This window comes from Paroedura picta, chromosome 7 (assembly GCF_049243985.1).
Source record: "Paroedura picta isolate Pp20150507F chromosome 7, Ppicta_v3.0, whole genome shotgun sequence".
In the NCBI taxonomy this organism is placed as follows: Eukaryota; Metazoa; Chordata; class Lepidosauria; order Squamata; family Gekkonidae; genus Paroedura; species Paroedura picta.
In genome coordinates, this window is record NC_135375.1 from 37,088,563 (window position 1) to 37,112,684 (window position 24,122).

The window sequence follows — 24,122 nt, forward strand, 5'->3', positions numbered from 1 at the left end:
ATTAAGAACTGAAGAAGAGTGCTTGCACTTGAAAGTTTACGCCTTGAATAAATCTTTGTTGGTTTTAAAGGTGCTACTGGACTCTGATTTTATTGTGCTATATTAGACCAACACGGCTACTCGTTTGAATCTATCCATTAGGGCTGTACAGCAAGATGTTGATACTTGAGTTTTGAAGTTAGTTTCTAAGCACCTGATTGTCTGTGTTAGAATCATAGAGTTGGAAGGGGACATACAGGCCATCTAGTTCAACCCTCTGCTCAACGCAGGGGGTTTGTGTTGAGTATGAGTCATTTGCAAACCATATCAGGGGTGGCAACATGCAGTCTCTGAACTCAGAATTGCGTTACAACTATTGCCATATTCTTAGATTATTTGGTTTGGGCTTTTATAAAAAAAATTCTAACAAAGAATTAGTAATGGTGATCAATAATTCTATGACAGAATGTTTTAATCCCGCTTTATTGCTAAATTAACTTGATAGAAGGGCTGTTACATGTGTAGAAAAGGGAGCTGGTTTTTCATACCCTGCTTTTCACTACCCAAAGGAGTCCTAAAGTGGCTTACAAACACCTTTCCCCTCAACAGACATCTTGTGAGGTAGGTGGGCCTGAAAGAGCTCTAAGAGAACTGTGACTAGGCAAAGATCACCCAGCTGGTTGCATGTGGAGGAGTGGGAATCAAACCAGATTGTCCAGATTAGAGTCTGCTGCTCTTTAATACATGCTGGATCTCACATTGGTGAAGTGGATAAGCAGTTCAAAAACCATTAATATTTTCTCAAACTATCGGTATGTTGCTAGCAAAATGAAGTCACAATGGATCCAAAAGTAATACACATCAGCATAGTCCTGTGAAAAAACATCATTTTTCCAAATTATATTTTGGAGGTCATTTTTCCAGGTTGCATCTAAAATTCGGGGGGGGGGGGGCTGTTCTAGGTTACTTTATGTCCTAAGAGAAGGAAACAATGGACCTAATAATCTTACTTATCTTTTTCCAATCTATGGTTTAAAGCAGTTCGGAGAGAAATGTGGAATTAACCCTGTTCTTTTTCAGTGTTGCCACCTTGATTTGTATCATTTCTCCTTAGGGGTGTTTTTTGATATGGAGTCACACATTAGAGTGCTGCATATAGTTTAACCTTAAGATATAGGACCGGACTGCCTTATTAATCAATGCTTTGCATTTGACTTTTCAGAAAATGGTATGTAAAAAGCTTCTGCTTACTAAAGTTGGCACATTTTGGTGAAATAAATGGAGTTCTAAAAACTATTAATATAATGACATCTGTATTTTATCTGCATAAAGAGAATGTGTAATGTTTTTTTGCATTTCTTACAAAGCAAAAGTATCAAAGCACCAGTTTTATGCAAAACAGTATTTTTAAGATGAGCATTTCAGGTATAAGATGCCCCTTACACTGCATCTAAAATATGGATTTTATATACCTGACTTTTCCATATTACCTGACTTTAGATATAATAATAAATTCCCCTCGTTGTTTCTCCTAGTTCCCCTAGTTAATTGGAATGATACTTATTATATAAAGTCAGTTAAAGCATTTTAGAGTAATCATAGCAGAACTATTTTTTAAATTACTTGATAAACATTTCCCCAAATAATTTAACAACATGATACTGTTTAAAATGTATGCAGCAAGCTTTATTTTATAGGTGACATTGTAGCTTTATCATAAAAGAAAATGATAATTGAGCAGACTTTGAATTTGCTCAGAACAGTTGTTGTTGTTTAGTATATCTGTCAGAATGCTATTAAGCATTTTTAATACCACTTTGTGGATAATCTGTACTTAGTAGGTTTTTAAAAAGCCCAAAGAAGGCACTTTGGGATAAGTAACAAATTGGGATGCAATAACTCATGGGATATATGGCGGAAGGCTCTGGATCCATCCCCCTGCAGAAATGAATGCGGTAAGGATAAAACAATTAAATTAAATGAGTTCCTTTGTTGCTAATACCCTTTAATTTGGGATCCCCAAAGAATGTGCTTTTTAGGTTCAGTTTTTCAGTCATTGGGACACAAATATATTTCTCTAAAATAATTATTCCATAAATGTGAATTTTTTCGAGGCTGCTTTAAAAAGTCTATTGAATTTGATGTGATTTCTTAATTAAGGAATAGTTTGGTTAGTAGAATACATGTTTCTTGTTCTTCTATTGAGTTATACAGTGTTGAATTCATTGTTATAAAAATCTGGAGTGGCCATAAAAATAACTACAATTCTGAATAGTTTAAACCCCAGTAAATGAGGAAGATATCGTTCAAGCTGTAATGGTTAGTCATTTCCATATATGTAAATCATGTTGAAAAGCCATCTCAGGACAGGTGCTGAATCCCCCGCCTGGAAAAAAAAACTTGTTTTCACTATGTTCCATATCATATGGCTTCATTTTCATTTCCATTAATTTTGAAAAAGGAACATGCTTTTTTAGTTCTGCATCTTTTTGTCCAGTTGGCATGAAATTATCTGGGACTTGGCATTTCTCGCCCCATAGGAATCCTCCCTGCAAAATTTGAGACAGAAATGAGGTGACCCATTTTTATAAGCAAAGATGAAGAAGGTTTTTGGGAACTTGAGAGAGCAGATGTTTCAGCAGGACACAGTCACTTCCCATTGGTAGCAAATCAATAGTAGGTAAAATAGAAACTGCTGCTTTTGGAAATAGCAATGAGAGTTAAGCTTTAATACAGCATAAAGATATTTGTAGTTACAATTGATTCATAAGTGCTCGTCATTTTAGCTATTGGAAGTTTAGAAAGATCTTACAAAGGTGTGTGTGTGTGCGGGGGGAGCCAAGGACAAAGAATATTTATTTCAAGTGAACCCAGTGCTATTACTCATACTGGAAAATTGTTTGTAGTGCTCAGTTAGGAACACTTGTATTTTGCCTCAGTCTAGTCATTATCTCATGCTTATTCATATTCACGGGGGCATACATTGAGTTTCCCATTTAGAAACCAAAATAAAAGGCTGACCTCCCCCAATTGTTGAGACTTTAACTCTCTGATTTCTTTGTATGCAAGAAAAGTTGAGTTTAAATTACTGCACACCACTGGCATATTAATTTCAAGGCTATGTCTAAGAGGAACTTTATATAGTTTCCATTACTTCTCAAACTAAAAGGTCAACACCTGAAAGGGAAGTAGTTCCCAAGACAAGTTCTCTGCATACCTGACATTTATTACTGTAGACGTTTCAGTATGTATTTTATTAAGGTTTTTAAAAAAATCAGTCTGGATTTTGTGCATATGAATATAATCAATTGAGAGCTAGGGTTTAACATAATTCGAACTATATGGCAGCTACTGCATCATCTGGTGGGTTGTTTTAAAGTGCTTGTACCATTAATCATAACTTCTGTTAATTTTATTGTGTTTTGACAATAAATCACTAGCATAATATCAAGGCTAAATCTACATTTTTTAGTGATTCTGTAATTTAAAAATTATTTTTGATTGAAATATTTATTCTGCCTTTCCTCATCACTTAAAATGGCTTGCAAGTTACAATTAAAACATTACAACGTAAAATAAATAAAATAAAAATAGTGGATACCCTCCCCCTTCCAAGAGAGAGTTACAAGGGCAAATGAAACAGCCTTGCCGCACCTCCCAAAGATTTCTGATAATGATACACCTATTACCTGTTTAGGTAGCCCATTCCACAAAGTGAGAGTTACAGTAGAAAGAATGCTGGCTCTGGTTGATATCACCTGAAGTGGAAGAACACCCAGAAGATAGCAGTTTGAAGACTGTAGTTGCCCAAAGACATATGGGAAGAGACAGTCATTATGCTGATAGTTTAGGAAGGTCATAACAAGAACCTTGAATTGAACTCAGATGCAAACTGGCAGCCAATACAACTATTTTGAGATGGAAGCAGTATGCTCCCATCAGCCTTTTACATTCATTCCACTGGATTCTAGGCCAACTGCACTTTCTGGGTTGTCTTAAAGAACACACCAACATAGAACACATTAAAGCAAATCAGTCATGATGTTACAGACATATGGATCAGCAGATACAGACTGACTGAGTCTGAGATAGGAGAGAGTTTGAAAGCTAGGTCTATCCATAAGAAAGTATTATTGGCTACTATGCCAACCTGCTTTTCAAACAACAAGGCTATGTTAATGAATACCTGCAGTCTTTTTAACATGCCACTGCTACTTCATCCAGTACAAGTTGTTTTGGTCCATCTAAAATGGCAGTCTTCCCAACCAGCACCACCTCTGTTTTGTCTGGATTTAGCATCATCTTGTTCTAAGTCCAGGGTCGGATTTACATGAAAAGAGGCCCTAGGCTATTCCACTTATGTGGCCCTTTCACCTCCCATTTTTAAGTTTGTAAATTACATGAGAGATAATAAAATACATCATTACTGTGTTAAATGGAATGTTGTGATTGGTACTAACCTTTATAAAAAAATGTGGAATATAGGCCCCTCTTGATCTTGAGGCCCTAGGCTGAAGCCTAGTTAGGCTACAGGAAAATCTGGCCCTGACTAAGTCACATGACCACAGCTCAAAGCACCAGTTCAGAATCAAGATGGACCATTCTGGAGACTTGAATAATTAAATATAGAGTTGGATGTTGTGACAGGTCTTACTCTTTATTGGCTATTGAGGAGGCCTACACAGCTTCTTATGATTTGGGGGAACCAGGTGTGTTTTAAACTGTAAACATTCCTTTAGTTACCAGATGTTCTTAAGGTAGGAAGTAGAAAGGTAAGCTTTGTGGTGAGCAAGTAGAACAGGATATCACTGAGGTGGGAGTTGTATATAAATAGCAAAAGTATTAATTAATCTATTTATTTACAGATTGGTTTCAAGGAATAGATCAGTAAACACAGGTCTCCAAGTAGTCAAAAGTAAAACCTGGCTGAGGCACATAAATGTAGGCTAGTTATGGCTTCAGAATGTGGCTTACATTTTCCTTAATGCTTTCAGCTACAAACAGGCTTTTTAGCCACTTGTTGGATCCTCTCTCACACATAGGATTCTACCCACACTAGCCTGACCTTTCCCAAGAAAAGTACAAGGTTTTCTGATTACAAGAGACCTGCATAGCATTTGGGTATGCTGTTCTATCCCAGTGGTAAAATTAAACCACCCTACTATACTACTGGCAGAGCTATTCTTAAAACTGTTCTTTTGCTGAGCAGTAGCAAACTCAATAGAAAACTCCTGGAGTGCTTAGGCCCCTTGCAGGGTTACTCTAACTCTCTCAGCATGTGCCAGCTCATCCTTTACTTGTTTCATGTCATCTTATTCTTACCTGCCCATTTGCTTGGTGCTTAAATCTTGAAAGGCTTGATTATTTCTTGGAAATGTGAACAGATGTCCTAGTATGTTAAGCACCCACTGCAGTGCCAATGCTTGAGGAACAGGTTTTATTTCCAAAGATAAGACAGCCAATGACCAGACCTGTTAATCAATATGCAGCTTTATTTTTTGTTTTAGGTATTAATTAAAGCTGTTAAGGGCAAAGATATAAAACAGTGAGAGTTGGAGGTTCCCTCAGTGTTTTTTTTGGGGGGGAGGGGGGCTAAATGAATAAGATATGTTTACTTTTTAAATACTTGCTTTTCTTGCTTTAAATACTTGCTTTTATCAGAGGATGACATGGGAAATGCAACACACACACACGTCAAAGCTTTGCCTTAAAAGAATCTTGGAGCTTTTGCTAATGAAGTAGTCAGAGGATTTGATCCAAAATTCTTAGTCACTACTGTGGGTATTTAGTACTTTTCTTCCTAGAATTTATCAATATACTACTTTTGCTTCCATAGCTTCATCAGCAGGTTGTGTAATCGTCTGTACACTGGTCATTGCCACACCCAGAAATGACATGGTTGCTGCTGAACATTATCCCTGGAGATATCAAGGCCACTCACTGATTAACTTAGGAAATAAAATGGCATAATCTTTTCCAGATGGATGTTTATGAAAACAAGTTTTTCATTGTGTAAAGTTTAAATAAAAACACTTGGAAAGTGCTCTTTTAAACACAAGATAATGTTTTTGAAAGGACTTGTTTTATTACAGACTAGATATTAAGCCCGCTGTACCCGAAATATAGCGGGCGCTAGCGAGGTGGGTGGGGCTAAATGAATCAAATATGTTTACTTTAGCACCCCCATCGCTGCTCACCTATGCCTCCGCTTTTCTGCCCCCCTTCTTCCCCACCCACCCAGCCACCCACCCTTTCTTCCTTCTGCCTATCCATCTGCCCACCCTGCAAGCACCCACTGTATTTCGGGTACAGTGGGCTTAATATCTAGAATGGCAATAAAACAGTACAGATATCATGAAAATAGTGATGTCAAGTAACAGAGATAAGATTAACAAGACTTTCAACCCTATTTACCCCAAGCATAGGTCCAGCCAGTTTGATATGAGGAGCAGTTAATAATGCTACAATGGAAAGTAGATATATGTGTATATTGTCTGAATGTAAAATCTGCACAACTTTTTGATCTGGAAAGCACATAACATGCTTCTGTACTAAAGTACTTAAAATTTTATTCAGCAAAAAGAAAGTTAGATATGAAGCTTTACAAATTTATTTTCCATTTTTTAAATAAATGATACAGATGTTATTTTCAATTCAACATCCTATTCAGAATAATATACCATTTATCAACCATGAAACATGGGTTAGTCTATTTAGCTATGCACATTAATTTAGTTTCTCTAGCCACTACTCCTTTTTCAGTATCTGGCAAATAACTTACCTTGCGGGGGTTATGGTATTTAAAACAGGTTCTTGAGTAAATTTGAGAAGAAAGTCTGCATAATTCAACAGGAAGCAGTTAGGGGAGAAAGGTAACTCTTTACCTATTCCTTGAAATAGCTCTTGAAAAAAATTTCCCAATATTCTTTGGCTCCACTACATCTCCATCACATATGTATAAAGATGTGCCATATCACCCCAATCTACAAACATATGAACATGTTCTATGAAGATTTGCTGAGAGAAAAAACACCTTTGCTGAAGATATGTGGATTTTCAGCAAGGGTTATTATTTTGTATTTCAATAAGTCAAGCTTTAATAATGTTTTTCACCTTGGACAGAAGCTAAGCTAACAGGTATGGAATTTCACAGGTTGACTCTGGAGATATACATTGGGTAGTTAAACTTATAAAAAGGTGTGTTTTGAATCTATACATATAACCAGCTTGTTGTGGTGGTTAAGAGTGGTTTCTAATCTGGCAAACTGAGTTTGATTCCCTGCTCCTCCACATCCAGGCCACTAGGTGACCTTGGGCCCATCACAGCCTGTTAAGAGCTGTTTTGACTGAGGAGTAATATCAGGGCTTTCTCAGGTCATTTGTTGTGCGGAGAGGAAAAGGAAGGCTTTGAGACTCAAGCAGCATATAAAAACCAACTCTTCTTCATCTTCCTCTTTTAATGAGTAAGTTCAATGCATGCGAAATAGCCACTGCGCAATGACTGACCCAAATGTAAGTGCTAGCATAAGAGTACTATATGGTTGAAGTTATCTAGCATACATGGAACTCATAGCATACAAATCTTTGTAATTGCTAACAGCTTTGGGACAGGTTAGACTCCGCCTCTCCCCTCCTTTCCTTTGTTCCTTGTTTATTTATGCCTTCTCATATATTTAAGACTGGGAATCACAAGGTATTTAAGTATTAGATAGATAGGTAGATGATAGGTAGGTAGGTAGGTAAGTAGGTATGTAGGTAGGTAGGTAGGTAGATAGATAGATAGATAGATAGATAGATAGATAGATAGATAGATAGATAGATAGATAGACAGAGCTTCCATTTCTACACTATAATTTTGCACCTTTCATCTGGTATGCTCATAAGTGAATTAAAACACACACAACTTTTATGCATACAGGGAAGATCCTCCATCTCAAGAAAGAAACCAAAACACAGACATCTAAAAGAGTGTTGTGTTAATAATAATTACACTCATTGCTGTTACTCTTCCAAGACTTTAGTAGCAACTGCTGTTGAATTTCAGAGTTTGTGTGAATATATGTGTTATCTATGTATGTATTGTTCCATCCACGCATCTACATCTATGTATGTATTGCTCCATCCACGCTGCCAGCGGGGGACAGGGAGAAGTTCCTTGACATGCTGACACCTCTCAGAAGTGACATCAGCATATCAGAGATGTTAGGGGGCAGCAGTCTGGCTTTTGGGCAAAACTCTGGTAGAATTGAATTCAGACCATAGTTTTGCTCAAAAATCAAAGCCCTATCCCCAAATCTCTTGGTGTGCTAATGACACATCTGGGTGATATCAGTACACCCAGATGTTCTTCAAGGGTTAGGTTAGTTGAGAGGGAGTTTGCGGGGAGGAGGGGTCTAGGTGTCTCTGGAAAGTGGGGGAACCCTGCTTGGACCAGTAGACCTGGCAACCCTAGTTCATGTGCTTTTTCTGTGCATTGGCTTGTTTTTGGATGTGCCCTTCTTGCAATCCATAGAATCATAGAGTTGGAAGGGGCCGTACAGGCCATCTAGTCCAACCCCCTGTTCAACGTAGGATCAGCCCAAAGCATCCTAAAATCCAGTAGATCAGTCATTCCCACTTTGCTTCATGGATCATATCTACCAAGTATATGGGCAGAACAGAAATATTCAAAAAGACTGAGTGAAGACAGAGCAACAGCTAATCATATTATTATCCCTCACACTGTTTAAAAGCAAGTAGGATGGTATATCCAAAAGATTAAGAACATTATATAATGATAATTATATAAACCTGTTTGTTGTATTCTATTACTATAAATCAAATGCAAGTTTTGTATATTAGAAGGGGCTTCTTCGAGCTCATGGTGAATTAAACTTTATTATTGCTTCCTGGAACTTTGTTTCTCTTTGGGGATGATAATTCAATGCCCAGGGCAATATTTTGCCATTTGGCAATAGTTAGACTTTTTAAATGATAGATTCAGGAATGCCTGTAAGCCTTTTTGATTTCAGAGAGTATTTGGTGGAACATAAACTGCTTAGAGAGCAGATGGTGTAGTGGTTAGGAGTGCGGACTTCTAATCTGGTGAACTGGGCTTGATTCCACACTCCCCCACATGCAATCAGCTGGGTGACCTTGGGCTCGCCACAGCACTGATAAAGCTGTTCTGACCGAGCAGTAATATCAGGGGGTGTCTGTGAGGAGAGGGAAGGTGAGTGTAAGCTGCTTTCAGACTCCTTCTGGTAGAGAAAAGTGGCATATTAGATCCTCTTCTTCAGTAATTTCAGGGCTCTCTCAGCCTCACCTACCTCATAGGGTGTCTGTTGTGGGGAGAGGAAAAGGAAGGTGACTGTAAGCCGCTTTGAGACTCCTTCAGGGAGAGAAAAGCGGTATATAAGAGCCAACTCTTCTTCTTAGGCAGATTTGGCTTCAGTTTTTAATCTGTTTTGGATTTTAATGTATACAGTGAGTTTTAAAAAGTGAAAGAAAAGTGAATCCATAAAAAATTTTATTTTATAGGGGAAAAAGATATTAATCATTGGTGGCACAGTATCCCTTAGGATTCCTATTCTTCAATGAAACAGAGCTGAAAACATGCTTAGGTAGACTAGGGTTCAATCATATGTATGCTTGCACAGAATTTATTTTCAGCACACTTATATGGAAGCAATTCCATTTAAAGAAATAGTAACTACTCATCCAATGAAAACTACAATCAATATGTAGGCATCTCATTGTACAGAAAGAGGTATTTTTGATTTTGCTCTGTCCTACTGGACATTTGTTCTATTGTTATTTACTATTTACTGTTCATAATGTTCTTTATAGCCATTGATATCTCTGTATTGTTTCCAGTTCTGCTGTGTTTCATGTGAACCGCCCTGAACCTCAGGGCAGGCGGTATATAATTGTAGTAAATAATAATTTTTTTTCATAAAGACTAGTTCTTTGTAAGAACATTAAGGACTCCTGTGTAATTTACAATGTTTTGCAATTTCTGTTAAGTTTTGTTAAAGCTTCCTAGTACTGAAACGTTCTGTGGCTTCCAATCTTCATTTAAGCATTTTCATTTCACTATGTGGTTGTTGTGTACCCAACATATGTCTACTGGATATACTTATGGACACACAACTACTAGCTAAAAATGCCCCTTAAAAATTCCATTCTTTATCTTTTAGGTCTATTTACATTGAAATTTGGTCATTTAATCATTGCTATTGCTATTCAGAATATTGATAGAAAGTTCTGCGAGAGGCATGATAGAACATATAATTCTGTTGTAACAAGCACCAAGCTTGAAATAGGGAGTTTGGGAGGAAATGCCTTTGTACTTCTTTATTTCTGTTGTTCATCAGAACTATTCATCAGAATAACAAACAAAGAGTCCGAACTAAAAGTTGAGTTAATTGTCCCCTGGGTCTACTCTTGTCCAGAAGACAAGATGGACTACAGCTGCCCCAAGTGTAAGCTGGTAAAACTTTTGGAGGAAAAGATTAGGGGATTAGAAAACAAAATTATTACTCTGACCCAAAGTAAGAAAGGGGAGGAGTTCGTAGTCCAGAGCTCTGCAACATGGAATAAAGAGAATAAAGAGAATACAACCAGTCCTGAAGAGGACAAGGAGATTGACCACAATAGGGAGCCTCTGCAGGCAGTTCAGAAAAAGACTGAACGGCGAAGGGCGAGACAGTTCTCGGGGCCTTTGGAGCTCCAGAATAGATTTCAGGCCCTTGCAGAGGAGGTGCAAGGGTCAACAAGGGAAGAGGTCCCAAAACAAACTCTAAGACAAAGGGAAGAGGCCACGGGGACAGAAGGAAATGGAGTTGAGAAGAAAAAAAAAAGGAGAGTACTGGTAATTGGAGACTCCCTGCTAAGAGGAATGGATCGCCACGTGGCTGGGCCCGACCCCCTAACCCGAGAGGTGTGTTGCTTGCCAGGGGCGAAAATTAAAGATGTTTCAGAAAGGCTGCCCAAACTCCTCAAATCTACGGATCGCTACCCATTTGTGATGGTCCATGTGGGAACGAATGACATGTCCCTGAATACCATCGCTCCTATTAAAAAAGACTATCAAGATCTGGGGAGGAAGCTCAAGCAAATGGGGGCACAAGTGGTATTCTCTTCAATCTTGCCTGTCAAGGGAAGAGGAATGCGTCGGGAGAGGAAGATAATGGAGGTGAATCACTGGCTGCGTAGTTGGTGCCGGCAGGGGAGATTTGGTTTCTGGGACCATGGGATAGGCTTTCTTGAGGAAGGCCTACTAGCACCTGATGGACTGCACTTATCAAAACTGGGGAAGAATGTGTTTGGCAGGAACCTGGGGAGATTCATCAGGAGAGCTTTAAACTAAAGCCACTAGGGGAAGGAGACGATCAACATAGGGAGTGTATGGAAGGAAAACTATCGGAGGCAGCCCAACCGGCAAGGCCAGCTCATAGGGAACCAAAAGAAAAAGGATTCAGATGTCTTTATACTAACGCCCGAAGCATGGGCAATAAAAAGGAAGAGCTGGAACTTCTCATGCTGATGGAAAGGTATGATCTAGTAGGCATCACAGAAACTTGGTGGAATGATTCTCATGACTGGAATGTAATGGTGGATGGATATGAACTGTTCAGAAAAAACAGAATAGATCGAAGAGGTGGAGGAGTGGCACTGTATGTGAGGAAAGGGCTTACCTGTCAGGAAATTCTAGTGAAGGAGAGCATATCTACAGTGGAAAGCATCTGGGTGAAAATAAGCGAGGGGAAAACAAACAGTGTGGTGGTTGGTGTCTGCTACCGACCGCCTGACCAACGAGAGGATGTGGATGCTGCACTTTGTGAGCAGCTTGAGAAAATATCCAAACGGCAGGACCTTGTCATCATGGGTGACTTCAATTTCCCAGATGTGTGCTGGGAAACAAACTCTGCGAAGCGTCCTCAGTCATGCAAGTTTCTGACCTGCCTGGCTGACAATTTCATTTATCAAATGGTAGATGAACCCACAAGAGGTTCAGCCATACTGGACTTAATACTGACCAACAGGCAAGAGTTGGTGGATGAGGTGAAGGAGGTGGGGACCCTAGGGGAAGTGACCATGTCCTCATAGAATTCCTTTTGAGATGGGGAGCCAAGGAAGCTTGTAGCCAGACGCGGATGTTGGATTTTCGTAGGGCAAACTTTAATAAACTCAGAGACATGATGAGTGTCATACCATGGACGAGAATGCTGGAAGGGAAGGGAGCATGTGAAGGGTGGGCGCTACTCAAAAAAGAGCTATTGCATGCTCAATCAATGACTATTCCAGAAAGACGAAAACACTGCAGGAGCTCTAAGAAGCCTATTTGGATGAACAGAGAACTTCAAGAGGAACTAAGAAAGAAAAGGAAAATGTTCAGGAAATGGAGGGAAGGACAGAGCTCTAAAGAAGAGTACCTACAGGTTACTAGGCACTGTAGATCAATCATCAGAAAGGCCAAAGCTGAGAGTGAGCTAAGATTGGCCAGGGAAGCCCATTGTAACAAGAAAAGATTTTTCAGTTACGTGAGGAGCAAACGTAAAGTAAAGGAGGCAATAGGCCCGCTGTTGGGTGCGGATGGACAAACTCTAACGAATGATGCAGAGAAAGCAGAAAGGCTTAGTGCCTATTTTACATCTGTTTTTCCCCACAGGTCTAAGTGTTTAGGCACATCTAGAGATGGCTGTAGCCAAAGGATAGTGTCTGGGTGGCAGGTTAACATGGATAGAGAGGTGGTCGAGAGGCATTTAGCTGCACTGGATGAGTTCAAATCCCCTGGTCCAGATGAAATGCACCCGAGAGTACTCAAAGAACTTTCCAGAGAACTTGCACAGCCCTTGTCCATCATCTTCGGAACCTCTTTAAGGACTGGAGATGTCCCGGAGGACTGGAAAAGAGCAAACGTTATTCCGATCTTCAAAAAAGGGAGGAAGGATGACCCGGGAAACTACAGACCAGTGAGTCTGACCTCTGTTGTGGGGAAGATAATGGAGCAGATATTAAAGGGAGCGATCTGCAAACATCTGGAGGACAATTTGGTGATCCAAGGAAGTCAGCATGGATTTGTCTCCAACAGGTCCTGCCAGACCAACCTAGTTTCCTTTTTTGACCAAGTAACAGGTTTGCTGGATCGGGGAAATTTGGTTGATGTCATTTACTTGGATTTTAGTAAAGCTTTTGACAAGGTTCCCCATGATGTTCTGATGGATAAGTTGAAGGACTGCAATCTGGATTTTCAGATCGTTAGGTGGATAGGGAATTGGTTAGAGAACCGCACTCAAAAAGTTGTTGTCAATGGTGTTTCATCAGACTGGAGAGAGGTGAGTAGCGGGGTACCTCAGGGTTCGGTGCTCGGCCCGGTACTTTTTAACATATTTATTAATGATCTAGATGAGGGGGTGGAGGGACTACTCTGGAGGCCTCACTTCAAGAAGGACATCGATAAAATTGAAAGGGTACAGAGGAGAGCGACGAAGATGATCTGGGGCCAAGGGACCAAGCCCTATGAAGATAGGTTGAGGGACTTGGGAATGTTCAGCCTGGAGAAAAGGAGGTTGAGAGGGGACATGATAGCCCTCTTTAAGTATTTGAAAGGTTGTCACTTGGAGGAGGGCAGGATGCTGTTTCTGCTGGCTGCAGAGGAAAGGACACGCAGTAATGGGTTTAAACTTCAAGTACAACGATATAGGCTAGATATCAGGAAAAAGTTTTTCTCAGTCAGAGTCGTTCAGCAGTGGAATAGGCTGCCTAAGGAGGTGGTGAGTGCCCCCTCACTGGAAGTCTTCAAGCAAAGGTTGGATACACACTTTTCTTGGATGCTTTAGGATGCTTAGGGCTAATCCTGCGTTGAGCAGGGGGTTGGACTAGATGGCCTGTATGGCCCCTTCCAACTCTATGATTCTATGATTCTACTCAGTACTGTTTGTGACATATTTAAGCGCCCCTCAAAAGCTTGGTGTTGGGTCATTGCTTATTGAATGTTTTTGTCCCTAATCAGAAGAGGAAATAAAGAGCACATTAATTACATCTGCATAAAATGTAAACCAGAGAGTTGCGAAATGCTGAAGAGGCAGCAGAAACATATAAATTGTCCCATAGAGATTTCAGAAATGTATAGATATTAATGAAATTAGATTTTTCCTGCGGATAAAAAATGAAATTTAGTACATTTGAGAAGGAAATGGGAGGAAAAGAAACTTGCAATGTACCTCCATATTGCACTCAGATTTTCACTCATTGCTGAAATTAGAAAGTCAAAGAATAGTTTTCAGATATATTTTCATTTAGCAATTCTTTGCTTTGTAACATGTTTTTATAGGTTTTCAGCAATTGATCATAGATGTTCCACAATATTGCTGTGAGAATAGAACAGGTGTGGAGAAGACATGTACATTATCCTGTCCTCCATGAAAATCAGTTGATAAATAAATACTTTTTGTGTTCTCCAGGTGGTAGTAAGACCTGTGCGAACTCAGTAATTTTGTCTTTGTTTTACTGAGAAGCAAGACTTATTATACTTTTGAATTCTACATGAAGTGCTTAAAATCTTGATGGCTAATTAAATTAAATAATACAATAAATAGGTCATATGACTGAACCAAGCTAGGGGCCTCTGCCAGGCATCCTAGGAAAAAAATTCTGAGAGTAACTGTAGCATTTTAGTCACTATTAATAAACAAACTTAAAAGGATTGCTGGAAGTATGGAAATATTTTAACCATGGTGTGGCCAAATATTAGAGTCTTGAGAGGTTTACAGAAGTACTATTTGAGTCCAGTACCACCTTAAAGACTAACAAGATTTCTGAGGCATGTGAGAGTCAAAGTTCCTTTTGTCAGACCAATATATATTTATACTACACATACCTGTCAAAAAACTTGTTGTTTTATGATAAGTTTTTTGGAGGGCACACTTTACAGCCTTGTTTTTATAGAACTCTTTGTGAATGAACATGAAAGGAAATTCATCCTGCGTCAGTGTTCAAAGTCCAACTCAAGGTGTCCAGAATGATCTCTTACGATAATAGACAATAAGCAAAAACTTTCAATTGTTACTTACAGTACAAAGCTTCCTATGGCGATTATTGCCATTGTAAACAGTGTAAATTATATATGTCTGATGATGATTGACTAGAATTCAGGATCTTTTCTAGCCCAGTTAACCCAGTTTTCCCTTTTGCCCTAGTTTAGACTTGGATTGCTGGATTTGCAAAAAGTCTCAAGCCCAGCTGAAACCATTAGAGAGATGATTAGCTATTGCCTAGACAGCATAATGGGTCTACAGACAAAAAATGAAGAATTACAAAAAGAGAATGAAAGACTTTTGAGTGATGTGGATGACCTGCAGGAGCAGTAAGTTGAAAAATAACAATGTGATAATCTTGGTTGGGTCTTTCCTTCCCATATTGATTTTTGCATTCTACTTGCCTATCCAGCACAATACCAGAAGGTTACATTATTATATATTCCATTCCACTTACACAAATATTGAAAAAAGCACATGAATTTGAATATAAATATCTCTGTATAAATAACTTGTGGTTATTTACAGAAACACCTGATTGGGTGGTCCATTGCTGTGGCCCCACATTCCCCTGCCTTCTCTCCTCACGCATAGAGCATGATTGCAAGCTTCATGGTTTGAAATCATACTATGACAAATTGTTATTTAAGTCTTCAGAAACCAGGAAATGTTCCATAAGGGCTTTCTACAATGAGGGGATAATAGGGTAGAGCTCAAGAACAAGACAACAAACTGGTTTTAGCCTGTTATGAACAAGAGGTTTTTCATAGTGTCTCAATATAGCTTGTATTTCTTTGCTACATGTATGAGGTGCAGACACCTGGGAATCTGGGACCTGGGCCAGAATACCTTCTAGCGCCTCATTTCTTTTGGCTACAGACAGTGTAGAAGTGGGGAGGTTTACAATGAAATGATAAACCCACATAAAAACAGATAGAAATATACATACCTATACAACTGGAAATAAAAACTGGTCCAATCCTCCCCTCCCTTTCTTGCTCACCCACCCACATTCACCCACAGACCCTAGGCACCATCTCAGGAGTAACTCTTGCCCAGATAACTGGCACAAAGGACCTTATATAGGGAGTAACTCATTCTTCCTAGCCTGGCCTCAACAAAATGCCTGACAGAAGAGCTCCATCTTGCAGGTCCTGCAGAACTATGATAGTTCCATCAGGTCCCTCATCTCAGAATCACAGAATCACAGAATCATAGAGTTGGAAGGGGCCATACAGGCCATCTAGTCCAACTCCCTGCTCAATGCAGGTTCAGCCGAAAGCATCCTAAAGCATCCAAGAAAAGTGTGTATCCAACCTTTGCTTGAAGACTGCTAATGAGGGGGAGCTCTTCTGGGAGCTTATTCCACCAGGTTGGGGCCAGGATCAAGAAGCCCCTGGCCAGGATCAAGAAGCCCCTGGCCAGGATCAAGAAGCCCCTGGGGCCTATTTGGACCTGTGTATGTTGTGCCCCCTATTATTAAACCTCCTACCGCTATGTCTCCCTTGGTCATGAATCATTGGAATCCCGCACCTGGGGAGAGTCCCTCCCAAAGCGCTCTCCCCTCCCGATAATTTCCCTATCAGAGCCGACTAAACTCCCAGCCCTAACTGGGACTGCACTAACTATCATTCCCTCCTTCCCTTCCAACAATCCTAACTAGAGCCAACAATCCCCTTGGCCAGCTGAGAGCTTCCCAGATCCCCCTACACTTAGGGGCTCTCCATGGGTAGTCCCTCAACTAGCTACTAATATCCTATTATGGCCCTCCAAGTTTGCCCTCCCCTCAGCCCCTGATGACTCAGGGTATCCCCATGTGTGATAGGGTTCCATGAATTCTACGCTGACGTGTTCTGCTCTCCAGTCTCCTAACCTTACACAGTTCAGAGGCAGTACGCTACAGCCACCACTAAATGTTCCCAGTCGATGATCTCCCTGCGCACTTCTTTGGCCGTTGTCTCTAATCCAGCTTCCTGGCTGTGATTGATCTTTCCACAACACAGCCTGCTGGCCATCCAGTGGAGGCCTCTTTCCCCAACTGATATTTCCTAGTGGAAGAGAGTCTCCACGATGCTCCTGATTCTCACTTGGGGCTGCAAGATCTTTAGTGGCCCCATCATTCAGCCATCGACCAGGAGAGTCCCCTGCTACCTGGAAACTTCCCACTGGTTGTTGTACCGCAATCCTCTAAGGGTCTCTCATCCTGGGGTACTGTGGAGACCCAAGTACCCTGAAGTGTTCTGCCAAAGGACCCGATGGTAAATGAGGGAATCACGGGACAGCGTGGGAAGAGAAACATTCCACACCCAGATGGATTGTTCCTCTGCTCTATTCTGGAGTCTGTTATGTCCCATCTGCTGGGAAATGGGGGGCTCCTGGGAGATTACCTCCTAGCAATGAGCTCCTTCTCGTTCTGGGTGGCCCACTGCTATTGTCACTGCTTGTCCTACTGTCTCCTGCTGGTTTGCCTTCCATGCTTTGCTGTTCTCGAGGATGGGTGCAGCCATTGGGCGAGTCCAGGGTCTCAGCTTGGCTTCCTGTGCTCTCCTACCAGTTTGCTTCACTGAAGGGTGACTGACCTCTGACTGTTCTCAGAGCAGGAGAATGGGTTCCCAGACCCCCTTAGCATACCTGGTCCCCTCTGCCTTTATTTAGTCTCATCTAAAGTAAGCTAAGCCTACCTACCTCCTCTGTGGCTGGTGTTTGGGAAATGTAGTGTGTGCACTGCCAAATAGGAGCCTCCCCTTCCCATGCAAGTAAGAATGATCCTTGCAAGAGTGCCTGAATGGTCAAAACAGCCTCTCATGTACCCTCTTTCCTCTCTGACTGTGACCAGAAGAGCCTGGTGTAGACTGTGGTTCGTCAAAATGGTATATTCTGTCCCATAACTTCGTCATGGTCATACCTTCCCGCTTTTGTGGCATTTTCCTCTCTCCCACTAAAACAACACCAAGTTCCTTCGTGGGCTCTGTATCCTCTTTTCCCATCTTTTGCAGAAATGGAGGATTGACAAACATCCTCCTTCCCTGACAACATGAAGGATTGGCAAACATTCCCCCCCCCAGACAACATGTATTGAAATTCTCGTGAATTTCTTACTTTAAGGCTTCACAAATGTGAATACATTTAGTTCTGTTTAATTTTGGCATCTCTCCACCATCATATTCTTGGCTTTTACACCAAAATCTACAGTCTGTGTAGATTAGAATTAAATCCCCTCCATACATTGTTTGGTATTTACCAACATTTACGGTACTTTAAAAGATCTGTCAATTAGTAATGACGGATCACTTGAACTATAACTTGCACATAAAAAATGTCACTTGGATATCGTGGCAGTTGAATAAATTAACTGAAAATGATCACCAGATACTGGTATAGCAGACAATCTACAGTCAGAATCACCACTTCAAGGGGGAAAAGGGTGGAAATAGAGGAACAATACAAGACATAATGAAACAAAGGATAAAAGAAAACACATTTTTAAAATTTCACATTTTGCAACCATTCCTGTATAAATCCAGCATGCTTTTTGTCTATTCTAAGAATGTGATCTCTTTTTCAAATGAGAAAAAAGGGCTTCAGGAATCACTATACCATTGCTGTATATTCAATGAGTATTGCTGGCATCACTGTATTTTGTTAAATATCAAGCCATTCAAAACCATCAAACCTTTATGTTTATAATTGTGGTTTGTCATATAAATGGCTGCAATTGAACTATTCAAAATATATTCTCATATTGATAATATGCTACACTCTAAGAAAAAACATTTTAACAGTTCTGACAGATTAGAAAAATTCCCAGAATTAGCTAATATTCTGAAATATTGTTTTTGAATTTTCTTTCATGATGAATTTCTTTGTGCTAATCTTTCCATTTTAGCATTTCTATGCATTCCCCTCTCCACTAAACAGTTAAAATTACATTTATACATGGAAATACTCTTGGTAGTTGATTAGTACATATGATCTTTCTTTTAAGAGTTATTAAACTGATCTGTATGGTAATGATGCTCAATCATTTGCATTTAAATTAGATGAATTATGTATCAGTTATTGAACATATTCATAAAACATCCTGGCAGACGATCTTAATAGTTTGTAAGATTATTTTAATGAATATTTACTATGTAAAGCTGTAAAATATTGCTAATATTGTTAATGCACTAAGATTCAAATGATTCCTGTACATTCTAAAATATAAACTGTACATGATGAGGTTTTATAGTCTTTGAAGAGGCTAAATTTTAAAGTACATATTTATGGATTACTTATTTAAAATATTTATAGATCACTTCTTTCCATTAATATGATCTGAAGATGGTTTACAGCATACATGTAATATAAGCAATCAAATCTACAAAAACAACCATTCTATATACACAGAAAATTATGTTGGTATAAAACCAAGTATATCCTCCTTAAATTCCAATCTGAAACCTCTTAAGTACAAAAATGTAACTTAAATAAAGCTGCATGAATAAATCCTAAACCCATGGCAAGCGGGCTGGCAAACAGGAAGCAGTTCTTTCTTCCACTGGTAGTCTGTTTAGAGCATTGAAGCAACCACTTGAAAAACCCCAGAACAGGCTGCCACCATCTGCATCCCCTCCCTCCTGCCCCTCCCTGTTCTGGCCACATAGTGACGTATGGCAGAGGGCGGCCAGCAAGGGATGATGCGGCTCCTCCTAAGCTCATCAGCTCAGCCACCGAGTTCTTCTACATGGACCCTTCTACCTTCTGGCCCTCCTACTGCCTGTTTTGAAAATGGGCTTTGCTACTAGTTGATAAATAGAAATTATAGTTTAGGCAATATATTATTTTAATACCTGTGATACTTCACCATAAAGAAAGAGAAAGGGGTATGGCAATAAATTAACACTTGATTTCTACATTCAACTCTCAGTGATTGTAGAGTTGGAATACTAATGGATCTATACCCTAGATATCTAATTGGTTATTTTTTTCATGGGATGGAAGAGACTGTAGACAAAGAGTTTTTATACAATTTGGATATAGTTAAATTAATTAAATCAGGTGTCGTTAAATTAACCTTTCACACCTACTGATGGAATCTCTGTCATGCTATGTATGTTTTAAGTTGCCAAGACCATACATGTATTTTGCAGGTATTATTAATTTTAATATAAATTATTTGTTTTTAAGGTTACTAAAATGTGTAGAAGCTAAAGAAGAGCTAGAGACTGAGCTTTATAAGCGTTTTATCCTAGTGCTCAATGAGAAGAAGGCAAAAATAAGAAGCTTACAACAGTGTTTGAAAGAAGCTGAAGAAGCTGTAGAAGAAATCGCACAAAAGAGGTGCTATTACTTTCCTTTCAGAATGGAGTATTGTGCCTGAAATGTCACAGAAATGTGCTATGAGGAGCTTGCCTTACTGGCTGTCCAGACTGTTTATCTGCAAATGATTTACATGGGGGGATAGGAGAGTATTAAACCATACAGTAGTAGGAGGTACACTATAAATTTGAGGGCCTATTTCCACTGCAGTTTGAAGTGGCTCTTGGAAAGGCTATAACTTAAAGTACATTGGTCAGACTCATGTGAAACATTTATTATTAAGTGCTAATCTTGTGTTACTATTATATATTCTTTTGATATGGAAAGATTGTTGACCTGTCTAATGACAGAGAATTATGTTTTAAAGAATCACTGAAAGATGTCTGTATTATTCTAGGGATGTTTTGGCTACATCTGAAAGAAAAATTGAAGGAGAAGATTATGAAGGAAGCACTGATGAGGAAAGTGAAAACTGTATGCAGCCTTCCATATTAGTACCTGGTAGGGTAAAATTGTTTTTTTAATTAAAAACTTTACAGATATACCTGTTTCTTATGATCTGCATAAGCCAAATTAATGGTCAAATAAGACGGTACCTGAATTTTTAGGTGGTTCTGCAGAACCGTTTATTCAGCATTTCCATTATTCATTTACAATGTTGGTACTATGGGTTCAGGTAAAATCAGTTTTTTTCATATTATGTATTGTTTTTCCTGTGTTCTTTTTCAGTTTCTCCATAGCTTCTAATGATTCTGTTCTTCTTAAGATGAAATTTTCAGTGCCAGAAGTCCATGTGCATAATGATAAATCACCATTGAGTTTCCTGTGGCTTCTGTCTTTTCAGTTTTCCCCTCATTAACTTCCTTTTAAGTTTACCTTTTTCTCAGTTGCTTTCAGACTCATGGTGGAGATGCCTTTGAATTCCTGAATGTATCTGTTACCATTGTGGAGTGATATTTATTATTTTACTTATATCCTGCTATTCTTCGTGGACTTGTGGCAGGTTACAAAAACAAATTAAAACCCCATTAAAACAGTCAAAATCTCCAAGACCATAAAAACCCATAAAACAGCGGCATAATCCCCAATCCTTCTCCAATTTACAGTTAAACCATCACAGGTGTAGGATTGCAGAATGGCCAGAGGAGGGGCCCCAGTTGTCCCTGAAACTTGGCCTCAACCAAAGACCTGGTGGTGATGTTAGTTATACTTTTTTCAGTGAATATAATGGATTATGAAATTAGGATCATGGAAAATAAGACACAGCCATGAATAATGTAGTATTCTCTCTCCCTGAGTAGGTGAACCTATTGAGAACACATTCAGGCATAGCAGGGCCCCCAAGAACTGGAACTGGAGGCTGCCCAAAAGCAATGGAGGCAATCGCTATGTTCATTTAAAACAGCTTCCAGTTCTGGGGGGTGCTTAATAAATTAGTTCCTTTCATGTATTATCTGCAAACCTGTAGGGAATGTAGGGAAACTATCCTGTATTTATCTTGGCTTCAAAGTATGCTGTTTTTTTCCACAATCCTTTTGTCATTGTAAAATTATGAGCATAAAATAAATAATGACCAATTCCATTTGTGGCAAAGCTACACATATGATTAAAGCTTTTCCAACCTTGGTAAAAGATCCATTTAGGACTGTTGGGACTCAGCAAGTAAACAGGAAGTAATTAATCAACCAATGCCAAGCAAGAGTCTATGAAGTAATTTTAAAAGGACAGTTGTGAGCAGGAACAGCACTTCGCTGAATGAAGCTTATTTTGAACAAAATAGAATTATAGGATCTTTCCAGCAGAGTTGGAATTGTTGGATTTTTAAGGGGATATATAATGCTCTTTGTAAACTGGTGCACGAACAGCTGAATATGACGGACAGCTGAATATGACGGACCCTTCAGCAGCACCAAAAAGTTGTGCGTGAGAGCTGCCTTCAGGAATTCATCAATGCTTACCTTTGTCGTATTTTGTAAGCAATTCTGGGAACCCAAAATGTGAGAACTGTGAATTCCAAAACAAAAACACTGGTAAAAATAGGGTTTCATATAGTATTTGCAGAAAGGTGTTTGTTGGAGAAAAATAAACAAAAGTCCAGTGTCACCTTAAAGGCTAACAATATTTATTTCAATATGAGTATTCAGTTCTTTGAAGTGAACTCTTTCACATAGGCCCTCTCTACTTGGGTCTGTGTCAGTGTGAGGATTGTTCCATATTTGTTGCAGTAATTCTCTTGATGACTTCTAATTATTTTAAACATTGTTTATTAAACATTTATTAAAATTTTAAACATTCTTTATTAAAGTATCACAAAAAAATTATTTCCTTTAAGGGAAAACATAACCACACCAATGAGGGAAGTGCAGAAGAAAATGAAACTCAATTTTGAAAAAGGGGTCAGCTTTTAATTAACACAATTCCTAAGCAATGAAAATGATCAGAGAAAAATATAATACTGTGCCAGATTGCTGTAATGGCTATTAAAAAGACCGCATCTATTTTTATACAGAATTCCAGTTAGTCTCGATTTGAAAGGCTGGAAGCAGTCTTTCATCTTCTTGATGAAAAGCTCTCCACAGGATACTTTCCCCTGCATCTGCATAGCATGACAGACACACACATTCAGTAGGGTGTTAACGATTTGTAAAACTTAGCACAAAAGATTTATAAGAACAGGTTGGCTGGCAGTTATATGAATAATATTTTTACCCATTTTATTATTAATGAAGTATGATTATCTTCCAGAGTAGCAGGATATTTCAGGGTGTTGCTGTTCTTAAAGTAAGCGGTAAATTAATTTCAGGTTTTCATGTCACTACTTCTTAGCTGTCGCAAATTTTGTTCCTGATGGCAAGTGTGGTATAGCTTGTTCATTATCTGTATGTCGACATGATAAGTAGAAATGGGGGAAAGCAAAGCTGCTAATTTCAAAACCTTTCTGCAAATGGATATCGCTGTGTAGCAGACATTTGAAAGACAGCTCACTCTTGTGGAACGTTACCACACTGAAATATTTTTTCTAAATTGAACCTGTCAACATAGGCCTCTATTAGCCTTTGGGATTTACTGTATAAATTGGGTTTTCTGACCTAGGAAAATGATGAACACAATGAGATCTATATTCAGTTTCATAAACGATGGGAAATATAGAAGCAAGGACATGCAATTTTATGCAATTTTTAAATGAATACTGTTCCATTTCACAATCGAAATGCTTTTGTCAATTTCAGTAATAGGGGATTTTTTCACATTAGGTTTCAATTATTTTTACTCGAGTGATATTGAGTTGTATACAAAAATACATTTTTAATGTTGTGTTTCTATAGAATCATCAACAGATCATTAGCATATTCTCTAGAACCAATTCAGAGGAAATCAGTGGAAATTGTTTCTGTATAATGATATTGATCCAGTATTGTTGTCATCTTGCTAAGATAGAAATTTAGTTTTGGGATTTTACATTATAGCCAAAAGGTTGGTTTCAAACTCCTGTAAATTGTGGAAGGTACTAACTTCCCTAAACTTAAAAAAAAAATCCATGAAAATATTTATACTTCATTTTTCTTCCCAGTGGGCTCAGAGTGGCTTACAACATTATTCTCCTCTTATTCCCATTAGGTAGGTTACATTGAGATAGACTGATTAGCCTGAAGTCTCCCTGATTTTAGTCTAACCCAGCCTTTCACAACCTTCTTACTATTGAGAAATCCCTGAAATATTCTTCAGGCTTATACTCCGGGCTGGCTACTAGTTTGCTCTTCTTCACCAAACGGAGCATGTAGTGGGAGTCTGCAGAAACAACTTCAAATAACACAATTGTAA

The 24,122-nt window shown here is 39.0% G+C and overlaps 1 protein-coding gene across 3 annotated transcripts in view; it reads left to right on the forward strand.

The window, feature by feature from the left end:
• XRCC4 (X-ray repair cross complementing 4) overlaps positions 1-24,122 on the forward strand; it is a 115,971-nt gene that overhangs the window by 32,423 nt on the left and 59,426 nt on the right. For 2 of the 3 annotated variants that reach the window (XM_077347527.1, XM_077347528.1), the window contains exons 4-6: positions 15,162-15,328; positions 20,169-20,321; positions 20,698-20,801. In XM_077347527.1, the coding sequence (XP_077203642.1) occupies positions 15,162-15,328; positions 20,169-20,321; positions 20,698-20,801 (424 nt within the window). The remainder of the gene's footprint in view (positions 1-15,161; positions 15,329-20,168; positions 20,322-20,697; positions 20,802-24,122) is intronic. The other variant, XM_077347529.1, reaches the window with a different exon arrangement.